The sequence below is a fragment of the Echinops telfairi genome, unplaced genomic scaffold, assembly GCF_000313985.2.
Source record: "Echinops telfairi isolate 266 unplaced genomic scaffold, ASM31398v2 ScPeMD7_7467;HRSCAF=8505_0, whole genome shotgun sequence".
Taxonomy (NCBI): Eukaryota; Metazoa; Chordata; class Mammalia; order Afrosoricida; family Tenrecidae; genus Echinops; species Echinops telfairi.
In genome coordinates, this window is record NW_022111367.1 from 9,877,779 (window position 1) to 9,890,043 (window position 12,265).

At 48.1% G+C, this 12,265-nt stretch overlaps 1 protein-coding gene across 2 annotated transcripts in view; it reads left to right on the forward strand.

Moving 5' to 3' along the window:
* Positions 1–12,265, forward strand: part of CLYBL (citramalyl-CoA lyase) — a 259,438-nt gene that overhangs the window by 124,526 nt on the left and 122,647 nt on the right. For both annotated transcript variants that reach the window (XM_045283795.1, XM_045283796.1), the window contains exon 2: positions 7,743–7,926. In XM_045283795.1, coding sequence (XP_045139730.1) covers positions 7,743–7,926 — 184 coding nt within the window. The remainder of the gene's footprint in view (positions 1–7,742; positions 7,927–12,265) is intronic.

Consider the following 12,265-nt stretch of genomic DNA (forward strand, 5'->3'; position numbering starts at 1 on the left):
TAAATACATAAAAAGAAAATACATTGACAATTACAAACCTCGCTTTTGCAATTGATCACGTGGTCGTAATTGATAGGTAGAACTAACCTTCTACTACTACCCGTTCTGTATTACCTTTGCCCTCAGCAAGCACCTCAGCTGGCTGTGGTTTTTACCTGGTGGGGTGACCCAGACCTTCATCCCTGAGGGGGCGGGGTCATGCTCCATCCTCAGTGGTTCCCCTGCCCGAGCCCATGGTGGCAGCTGCTGTGTCAGTCCATCTCCTTGAGGGCCTCCCTCTCCTTTGCTGCCCCTACTTCACCAAGCATGATGGCCTTCTCCGGAGACTGGTCTCTCCTGACAACGTGTCCAAAGGAGGTGAGACAACGTCTCACCGTCCTTGACTTTATGGAGCACACTGGATGTGCTTCTTCTTAAGCAGATTCGCCCTTTTAGCAGTCCAGGGTCCTTTCGGTATTCTTTGCCAGCCCACCCTCAGATGCGGCCATTCTCCTTCGGTCTTCTTTATTCAGTGCGAGACTGTCACGTGCATTTGAGGCAATGAGAAGTACCTTAGCCCTGAAAGTGACATCCTTGCTTTTTCAATACGCTAAGGCGGTCTTATGCAGCAGATCTGCCTAATACAGCACGGCTTTTGATGTTTTCACTGCTACTTCCAAGACCATTGATTGGGGATCCAAGCAAGACAAAATCCTCCCCAAATCCTAGGTCATACCCCAGACCAATTACATCCAAGTTTGTGGGGCTGAGGCCCTGGTATATGTACATTTTGAAAATGTGTCAGGTGATTGTCGTGAGCCATGTTTGAGAACCGGCCTCTGTAGTTCCCCGAGGTTTCCACACTCACCTGCCCACGGAAAGACTGGAGGCTCAAGCACACCCGGAGGTTCAGGCACTCAGGAGAAAGGGCTGGCACTTTAGAAAAACCAGCCATTGAAAACTCTGTGGAGCACAGAACGCTGAGGTTGCCTGGAGTCCAAGTTGAGTCATAGCAACTAGTGTAGGCTCGAGGCTCTCCCTTTCACGATCTACCGCCTGAGGACAGTGTTGAGGTGCAGGTTCTCATTGGATGGGCCTGGACTCCTTCCATCCACCAGATCCTGCTACAGGACAGAACAGAACTATCCCGGTGGCTTTCTGAGCCTGGAAATCTTTACCTGAGTAGAAACCTGTCTTTCTCCTTCGGAGAGGCTGGTGTTTCAAACCGTTGACCATGTGATTTGCAGCCCAACGAGTGACCCACTATGCTATCGGGGTAACAAGGACTTAAACCTCACCCGCCTAGTCATTTAGGACTCACCGACCTTGTGGGACAGAGTAGAACATCCCCAGAATAGAACACACCCCATTGTGAGGCTGCAGATCTTTACAGAAGCAGACTGCCACATCTTTCTCCCGAAGAGCAGCTGGTGGGTTCAAATCGCCCACCTTCCGGTTAACAGAGAAACACTTAACCCCATGTACCACCAGGTCTCCTAGCAAGGACTTAGATCGGTCAGAACAATTTCTAAAGCCTGGGCCCAATGCCCCATGTATTTCATTTAATTGGACAGCCTGGGGCCCAGAGACTGGCAACTTTAACCAGCTCCCAGGGGGGATTGTTTTTTGAATTCCTGGGTGGGGACCCCTACAGCTTAAGGGACCAACTATGCCTCAAGTTAACTATTCCCTACGGCTTGGGGGTTCTCCACCCTGGAATTCAATGAGCTGCTAGTGCCATGAATGGTTAATAAACGGCATCAGGTGGGGAAGGCAAGGGCGTCAACAAAAACCAGGCCAGGAGAGGGGTCCAGCAGCCCCCTGGGCTTGCCAGGGGAAGTGGTATCTTAAGAAAGATCCTCTGTTAAGAGAACCCACCATAAGGCTACCAGATTTTTTTCAACTAATCTGTTTTGCATACTGTTTGAATACATTTGCATGTTGACTATCAAGAGGCCCTAACTCCAAATTTATAAGATAAAATAAAATAAGTTAGGTCTCGGCACCTCCTGCAATTGTATTCATACCCGTCAGCGCCCAGCACAACTCCAGTGGGGAACAGATTTGGAAACAGCCGGAGCTGGTGATGGGCTAGCCTTGTCTCTCTGCAACATGGCTGCCCTGACTGGGCTCCTGCCCCCTGCCAGGTGACATCCCCTCCCCGACCTCAGCATTTGAGTCAGTACCTGCAGCCCCTGTCCCTCTATGCCCTCATCCTGTTTATTATTCTAAACCTCCTGTGGCCTCAGAGCTCCGTTTCCCCTCCAAGAGCCTGGCCCCCAGCGGAGCATGAACCGACCTGTGGCTTTCCTGCCCCTGTGCCATTGGAGATGCTTCTGGGTGCTCTTCCCGCCACCTTGTGGGCTTGCCCTGGTACCTTTGTGTCAGCCCCCCGCGGGCACAGCCAGCGCAGGCCAGGGGCACCACATAGGGTTCTGTAGAGCGTGCTCAGCCAGCTGGGGGCACAGGTAGGGGCTTTTCTTTACTCATGAACCTGGCCTGTATCCGGGACAGGAAGACCTTTTGAGCACTTCCACTAGCTGGAAGGGGCAAGGGAGCACCTTCTTCTAATTTGCACAAATGTGTTTGTTAAGGAGTCCTGGTGGTGTGATGGGTTGGGTGTTAGGCTGCTACCCACAAGGTCAGCAGTTCAAACCCACCAGCTGTTCCATGGGAGACAGATGAGGCTTTCTGATCCAGTAATGATTCACACAGGAACCCAAGGGAGTCGTTCTACTCTGTCCTGTAGCGTCGCTATGAGTTGGAACTGACTCAGTAGCAGTGGGTTTGCTTGGTTTATGCTAGCTCAGACCCAGGGTTGGTCACCCACTAGGTACTTAGGAAGTGCTCATGGATTGAATGACTGAATGAATGGATTAATGAGCAAAAGAGCAGAGAGGAGGCTCTTGAAAATAGATAAGAAGCGTCCAGAGTAATTTAACGAGGCCCTAGACTGGAATGGAGAGGGTGGGTTAGTGGTGGAATTCTCGCCTTCCATGCCTGAGACGGGTTCAGTTCTGGCCAAAGAACCTCAAGTGCAGTCACCGGCCACCTGCCGTTGTTGTCTTCATGCTGCAGTGATGTGGAATAGGATTTCGTGGACCTTCCAAACTAAGACAGACTAGGACGAAAATAACTGGGCGTTCTACTTCCAAAATTCAGCCACGGCTGCTCATAGGGATAGTGTGGCCAAGACAGCATTTTGTTCTGCCGGGCCAGAGGTCAACCACAAATTGGTGGCTGACTCAACAGTAGAGAGCAACCACCAAACCAGGATGTGAACTCTCTTTATGGGAAGAGGAGGTGAGCATAAGAAAGAGGCAGCAGGTCATGTGTTAAACTAGAAGGCCCAAGGCTTTCTATCTGTGGTACCACCAGTGGTTGGCTGTCCCATAAGCAGACTCAGGACAGTGCTATCTGTGCAGATGAGGCCCACACACACCTTGTGGATAGCTGGCCTGGGGTAGGTGCTAAATGAACATTGCTGTATCCCTATTCTGTGAGACCTGTGCTGAGTAATATTGGGGGAGATGGTGACTCGCTCCTTCCCCCAAAGAGTTCATACTCTAGTCAGTATACTGGGTCCAGGAATCCTGTTGCCAGACTATGTCAGCCAGCATGACACGTAAGTCAGAAAGGAGAACTATAAAGTCATGTAAACCACGATTATACAAAAATATCCAATGTGAAGCTACTGTCTATCCACATTTGAATATCCCCCATCTAAGGCTGCACATTTCTGAAGGCGTGGCACCATCTCTAAGTTTCCCCAAGGAATTCTGGGCGCGTCCATTGACACCACATCAAAATGGCAGTTTGGGCATCCTTGTGCGAGACTCACATTGTGTTCCTTTTACAGGTCCTTTGGGTTTGAGCAACAAAAGGAAGCCTGAAGGGGTATGTTTAGGGCTGTAGGGTGGACGGGATATGATAAGGTTCCCAAAGGAAATCCCTGTAGGACACCACTGGCTCCCCTTGAAGAATTAGCAGGCGCATTGTAGGGATGGAGAACAGCTCCGCAGGGCAACGTGGCTGGCCTCATTGATGCAATTTCCCTCATTGATGCAGTTTTCCATTTGGGGAACATTTCTTCCTAATGTGCCAATCAAACTACTTGGTTGAATTATATAAAATTGCCATTCCTGTAGATAACAAATGAATAGATCTGAAATGGGACTTTTTAATTATATTCCGCTGCCATGCGAGGCGGGTGGTTTTGTTGGGTAACTTTTCATTATAAAAGGAATCACTTTTTTCTGGTAAGGGTGGAAAATAGAAAAACAAATAAATAAGTAGGAAAAAAGTATTGCTGGTATTCCTACTAATAGCTGATTGATCCATCCAGATATTTTCCTTGGCATTTTTAACAATATTTAAATGTTATTACCTATATTAATATCTTCTGATTAAAATACCATTATTTTATAATGGTATAACTACCTGGACATAACATTAAATATTTTGAAAATATGATTGTCAGTGATGATGTAGCATTCTATTGGATGTAGGAATCGTAATCCATCCTAACGCTAACTGGAAGGTGTCCATTGTTAATACAGACATCCGGTCCCATTTCTGATTATCTCCTACTTCCTGTATTCTCCGCAGTGAAATTAAGGGGTCAAAGGGTAGGGATTACTTAGAGTCTGTGGATTTCATCAGTTGGCCACCGTAGTTAGCATGATCCATGATGGCAGAACCCACCATTTGCGGGTTCTGACTTGGTTGCATGATTAAATGCTGTGAACGTTTAAACATTGGTCAAGGGCAGATGGACCTTGAGCTGAGCTTGAAGGATCTAAAGAAAAAGCCAAATCTGGTGCCATCAGGTTAATTCCAACTGAGCAGCACTGTCCCAGGCGATTTCGAAGGCTGTAACACTTGGGGAAGCTGACAGCCCCATCTTCCTCCCTCTGATGCCCGGTGGGTTCCCACTGGCCTTTCAGTTAGCACAGTGGTTCCCAACCTGCCTAATGCCGCGACCCTTTAATACAGTTCCTCGTGTGGTGGTGACCCCCAAACCCTAAAATTATTTTCATTGCTACTTCATCACTGTCAGTTTGCTATTGTTATGAATCAGGTGACCCCAGTAAAAGGGTCGTTCGACCCCGATAGGGGTCGTGATTCACAGGTTGAGAACCACTGTGTTAGCAGCTGCGCACCTACCTCATCTCGAAAGCCCCTGCTTGGAGGGTTAGTGTAGTTCAAATAAGAGGCAAGGAAAGAATGTCCATCGGAGACCAGCAGAAGCCAGGGTACCACGGAAGCCGTGCGGAGGGCAGTGTGAAGACGGAGGTCTAAAATGCCTGGGGGGGTAGTTCCTGTTTGGGAAGAAGGCAGTCGTGATGAACTGAGGAAAGGTTTGGCTGCGAATGTCCAGAAGGCCATAGAGAGCTGTGGGCATCTGTTGAAAGGGGTCGACAGTCACAAAGCAGTGTGTTAATGGTGGCCGAAGGCTTCGTCTGGAAAACCGGAGACATTTTCAGCAGTGGTCAAAGATTTTCAAATGGCAGTTAGCAGCCCAACACGTAACCACTGCACCACCAGGGCTCCTTTAAAAATTACCGCACTGTATAAATAAGGAAGAACCCGACCTGGTGTGCCCAGCATATGGGACGGTGTGACTTGTCACGTTGACCTGACAGCATTGTCCGGGTGGCCCAGGCCCAGGTGAGATTCAGGCTGGAGGGTTCTAGAGTCACCATGGCTGGATCCAAAATGGAGCTCGGAAGCAGTTTCACATTGCGAATTGTCACAGGGACAGAAATGCGCCCGGTGTGCAAGGTGCCCGTGAAGAGAGGTGAGGCAAGAGGGGCAGGAAGGGTCACCGAAGGTCACCGTGCCAGAGCCGTGCTCAGCCTCCCCTTGGCTTTCGTCACGTGTGCTTCCATGACTTCACCTTCACACACTCAAGACATGCTGTCAGGAAAGGAGGGGGCAGCGAGGGAGAGGAAGACCCTCAAGGAGATGGGTGGACGCAGTGGCTGCCACCACGGGCTCAGCACCACTGTGAGGCCGAGCAGTCTGGGGTTGGTAAAGCTTGCAACTTGGGAATCCTGTGGGGCAGTTCTACCCCGTCCTAGAAGGGTCGCTTTGAGTTGAAATCCACTCAACGGCAGGGGCTTGGTTTTCATTGACATTTAGGGGGCTGTGTTTTTATTTCCTGTGTGAATGACACAATATCAGTGTTACTGTTACATCATGTCTTCCCCAGCTTTTGATCAGCTAGATCTTTTCAATTCATGCAGAACAATGAGCTAATTCAGACGACCTTCAGTTAGCTGGGAATAGATAACATCACCAACAACATTTCTATTAAATAAAATATTTTCTGAGACATGTGCACTTTCAAAATCTGTCTCAATACTCTGGTTTCTCTTCAGATTGTAGAAATCACTCGCCGTGTACTAAAATCTGCCTCTCTCTCAATGAACCGCCCAGCACTTGTGTTGTGGGAGAGTCAGGATCACCTTGCAGAGTTTCTCCAGGTTGCCGGCAAGGAAGAATGAGGGGCCCCGCCCAACCGGAAGCTCCTTACTCAACACACACTGGCACCCAATCGATTCTGACTCATAGCAACCCTCTAGGATGGGGTAGAACTGCCCCTCTGGGTTTGCTAGCTGTAAATCTTTATGGAAACAGAAAGCCTCATCTTTCTCCCTTGGGGCAGATGGTGAGTTCAAACTACTGATCTTGAAGTTAGCAGCCAACAAAAACCACTGCCCCACAAGGATGACTTCATTGTCCCTGGCTTGGTCCCTCAAATCAATAGTTTTTCTGGAAATACTTTAAGTTATTTAAAAAAAGAAAAGAATCTCTGTATCCAGTGTCTGACTCAATGACCCCATGTGCTACAAAGAACTGAACTCCATAGAGCTTTCTTGTCTGTAATGTCTGTGGAGTTATAGCGACCCTATAGGACAGGTGGCTAGAAATGTCCCATGGGCTTCCAAGGCTGTAAATCTCTATGGGAGGGGAAAAACTCATTTTTCTCCCAAAGAGGGCCTGGCAGTTTTGAACTGCTGACCTTGTGGTTAGCTGCTCAGTAAGTTAGGTTCTAGAAGCAGATCACCAGGTACTAACCCAGTTCAACTATTTGTGCCACCCAGGGACCTTCCTTAAGCCACAAGACAGACACACTGATGATGACAGAGCGTCACAAGTCTGCCGATCACTTCATGGCTTCTCTTTGCCTGAAGAGTCTGGCTGGCATCCGTGCTTTTGAGAAGGGTGCTGGTTTTTATCTAGGGGACGTAAAGCCGTGGGAGCAGTTTGCCGAGGCTCAGACTGTAGAACAGATGTGGGGCAAGGGCATTGGATGAGCAGAGGAGCTCCTGGCAACTTCTCCTCGTTCCACAGGAAGTTAAACATGAGAGAAAGCAGGGGGGCGGGGAGAGGGGGGTAGAGCAAGGTTTACACGGGGGCCTTTGACCGCTATCCAGAGCCCTGTAGCTCAGCGATTAAATGCTTGGCTGCTTAAGTGGAAGTTCGGTAGTTTGAGCCACCAGCCGCTCCGAGGGAGAAAAATGTGTTGTTATATATATTTAAAAACTCATTCTGAATTATGTTTGTTTTTTTTTTGTTATTGTTGTTCACTTGTTTGTTTTACATTTTTTCTGAGTTTTTTTGTGTGGTTGTGTTCTGCCATAAATAAAATTTTTATTCCTAGGTCCCATTTTAATGGTCGATACAAACAAGCGTTTTCAAAGATGGCCTAGGTAACTCCGATTCTGCACCAAGCCCAATGATTCTCTCTCCTCCAGGAAAGTCTCCGCGGCGGCTGGGTGCAGACGTGGCCGTGGCTCCTCGTCCAGTCACAAGTACACTCCGCGGCGGGCGGTGCTCTACGTACCCGGAAACGACGAGAAGAAAATCCGGAAGATTCCCACTCTGAGCGTCGACTGTGCGGTGCTCGACTGTGAGGACGGCGTGGCTGCCAGCAAGAAGGTAAAGGCCCGGGTTTCCCGAGCCGACGAAAAGTGCAGAGGAAGCGTGCCCCTGGCCGTGGCACTGCTCCCTGTGGGGAGATTGTCCACCACGCCCCTCCTCTGCTGACTGGGAATACAGTCCGTGTCTGATCCAGCCCTCAGACGAGCTCTGCATGTCGAAGTGTCCCTCTCCCAAGACAATGAAAGAACACAGCCCTAATCTTTCTGACTTTGAGCTTCCCCATCTGTGACCACGTGGGTGTGACGGTTTCCTGACCCTGACGTGCTGGCCTTAGTGGTGTGAGTTCTTCAGCTAAGTGAAGTGCCACAAGGCACTTAGTCCCTTCTGCTACTCACCCAGTACATCCTCTAATCACTGCCTGTCGGAATTTAAGATACAAGCAGGCACCTCGACCCCCATTTCTTCCTAATACTCCTATCCCTGACCAAAGCTTATCTCTGGGGGACAAGTGCCGTCTTGACAACACGAACCGCCGCTTCCTCCGCTCCATTCAAGGGCGACCACACAGGACATTAGAGATGCAGGGCTTCTCGTGGCTGGACCCGAGGAAGAAGTGTGAGAAAATACCTAATTTGTAAACCGGTCCAGAGGATTCTTGCTGGGTGGTGGCATCGTGCTTCTGTTTTGTTTTGTTTCCTTTAACTTTGCTTTCCGGATTTCTATGATAAACATGGATGTATTCATTAGTTAAGTGAGACTATAAGTCAATATAACAATACTTTATGTTAATATAGAACTTTTTAAGTTAAAAATACATTCTCACTCAACCTTTAACTATCTAGGCCCTAGACAGTGAGAGTGGGCTGGGAATGGGTTGTGGGCCAGGGGGCTGAGGGAACGGACCATCAGGATTTATACCCATTTGGATAGTTCTTTGCCCCGGGTTGTCCGGGAGAGCATAGCTGTAGTATACATACAACTTAGTTGCTTTATTTGGAGACTCTAGCAAACAAACAATGTCTTAAAAAAAAAAAGAAAAGGTAATTTCAAGTATCTTCCTAGTGGTCGCCCTATGGCTTTCCAAGTATGTGGGAAAGGATTCGAATCGGCATGTGGAATCTAAACCTCTACTCACGGGTTTGGCATGTGCCAGGTAAAATACAATGAATCTTCTTTCTCCTAGAGATTAAGGTAAATAGCCCTCCTCCCTTTCTTTCTGTTGGTATTTTATTGGCAATTTTATGGGTCAGTGCAGAAGCATAATAATTTGTATACAACTCTTAATGAACATACCCCCAAAATTAAAAATAAAAACCATGTAGTTATAATTATTCTCTAAATTCTAGTGACTTTGCAGCTTTAAATTTGTAGGCAAAATTTCCTGAAGAGGCTATCACGTACCCATCGTTTCGGTCATTATGGGCGATTACATCATTCCCAAAACCAAACTTACTGCCATCGAGTTGATGCCGACTCATAGCAACCCCATAGGACAGGATAGATTTGTCCCTGTGAGCTTCCAAGACTTTAAGTCTTTACGGGACTAGAAAGCTCTGTTTTTCTCCTGAGAGCGGCTAGTGGTTTTGGGTGGCCACCCAACATGTAACCACTACACCATTTGGGCTCCTGTGGCTACATCAGGAAGCAACACAACTCACAATCTATAGCACTCATACTGTGGATTCACGTCTTCAGCCTTTCCCCCAAAGCAATCCAAACTCCCTGCCATGGAGTCCATGCTGACTCGTAGTGACCCCTTCAGGCAGGGTGGAACTGCCCCCGAGCGTTTTCAAGACTCACTCTTTATGGGAGGAAAAAGCTGGCATGACTATTAGAAAATCCCACAGAAACTACCAGAGCAGCTAGTCGTTTTGAACTACTGACCTTGTAGTTAGCAGCTCAAAGCATAACCACTATGCCACCCAGGCTCCTTTCCCTTTCCCACACATAACAAAGTTATTAGGAAAATGGAGCTACCACTGGCCAAAGATGTTACAGAATGAACACAGTTGGGGCAGGCAGAGCCTGGGTGAGGGAGTGTTTTTCTTTAAGTATTAATTCTACTAGAAAACATTATAAAAAATAGAAGTCACTTAAAATGGGATGTTACCTTGACACCCAAGACATCAGGGCCTCCCACAATTCAACATCCCATTCTTTTCTGGTTATATCAAGAGAGAAACCATCCGTACATGATTCCACCTCTGAAAGAAAAAAGGCATTTACACTTTAAAATGGGAGAAAGTAGGACTTCCTCCTCCTTAAACATATTTCTAGAGCCACTAAGAAACTTGCATTTACAAAATAAATAACTCACTCCCATTGAGTCAATTCCAACTCACAGTGACCCTCTAGGCCCGAGTAGAACTGCCCAGCGGGTTTCCGAAACGCTAACTCTTTATGGCGATGGGTCACGTGTTGGCCTGCTAACCACACAACACAGTCAGCAATTTCAAAAGCACCAGCTGCTCTGTGGGGCTTTCTGCAGTAGTGGACACAGCGATTCCTCTGAATTGGACAAGGACTGGAACGGAGGGAAGACCACGGGAGAGACATGGCATGTGACCTACAGCTAAGTCAAGTCTGATCCACAGTGACACTCTGGGACCCTGTAAGGGTCCTGAAGCGGCTAATCCTTAGGGAAGTGACTGGTGGCTTCCAAGCTCAGGCCTTTTGGTTAGCGATGCCACGCTTAACCCAGAGCACCACCAGGTCTCCGGATGAGTCATACTTGGCTTGTTTCTCACCTGCTTCGTCAGGCGCTGGGCTCTCCGGAGAGTCCCTTTCTCTGTTCTCCGCAGAGAAGTCTTACTCTCCGGGTCCCTCACCTCAGCCTGTGTGCCCTTTGCTCCCGTTCTCTATTTTCTTTGCATTTTTTTGGTTTGAGGATTTATCTCTCCTGGCTGCCTTTTTGGGCTTCCTTTCCACGTTAGCAGGAGCAGGTTTTACTGACCCCCTCTGGAATCCCCTCTTGGACTCCTCCCTCATCCCGTCCTCCCACCGCCCCCGCCTTTGGCTGCGCTGACCTTCTTCTTGGACCCCTTGGTGGTGAGTCTGGCGAACTGAGAGCCTTTTTAAAGCTGGGCTGTGACACGATGCCACTATGTCCCCTGCCAAAGCTCACGTAGTGCGCTTGAAGAGTAGACACTAAATTGTAATTCCAGTTCTGCGTGACCCAGGGCAATTCACTGTACTTCTTCACCGTAATGCCTTATCTCTACTGTGGGGACAACAGCATCTGCTTTTGTCAGGGGCAGGGATTATTAGGAAGAAAACGTTGATAAAATGGCTGAGCGTACCTTGGTCTCCCACAGGCAATGGATTAGATGCATAGATTAGGGTCGTCATGAGTAGAGGGGAAGTTATTTCAGCGGTAGCTCAGTGAGCCATCAGGTGCCCTGGTCAACACCGAATTATGTTTCTTGTTGAGGCCATTTTCTCAGCTCAACCCAAGGATGTTTCCTTCCTCCCAGACAGGTTGGAAATGCAGCAGTTCCCGCCCCACATCCTTATGTTCCTCTGTGTGCCAGCAGCCCATCTTTGTGCCCATAGTTCCTACCAGTCTTGGTGCCAGAAAGCCTTCGCATCTCTTTAGTAGCTCAGGGAGACCTGGTGGCCTAGTGGTTATGAGTTGGGGTGTTAACTGCAAGATCAGCAGTTCAAAATCCCCGGCCGCTCTTTGGGAGAAAGAAGAACTTTCTACTCGGGTAAAGAGTTACAGTCTCGCACTGTAACTGCCCATGGGGGAGTTCTAGTCTGTCCTATAGGGTCGCTGTGACTCGGTATTGACTCAATGGCAGAGAGTGTGGTTTCCTGGTTTCAATAGCTAGCAGATACTGCTTAGTGGAAACCTGAAGTAATAGGAACTCTGCTTAGTCATAGACATCACTCAGGGAAACCTCAGGAGGCGAGGCAGAGAGCAGTTTTAGTGACGAGCAGGCTGTGCCCACCATCTTGGCGAGCTTGCCCAGACTTTTCATTAGGACACTTCTGATCCATTTGGACAGTTGCGTTTTCTTGCCTTTTGCAGTGATGTATCATGTGACTGTAAACATTCGTGTACAGCCCAGTTCTCCTAGTGCAACTGAACCCAATGTTAACTGCTAGAGACACTGCTATTTGCATGCTGAGCTCGGAGTCAACTAAAAAGAGATTTTTTTCTCATCCACAGAATATTCTGGTACCTCAGGCTAGTACTTTACAAAAATTTTTTTCCCCTATTAAATCTTTATAGAAGGTTCCATTTCAAATCATTTACCATATGCTAAGATCTTTTTGGGTTTGGATTTGGTTGTCTAGCATCGATATCATTTAAACACGTAAAACTATACCATGTGGAAGCTTATTAAGCTCCTGCGGGAATGTGGAAGAGTCTGGAGCCACTCCCTGGGCAAGC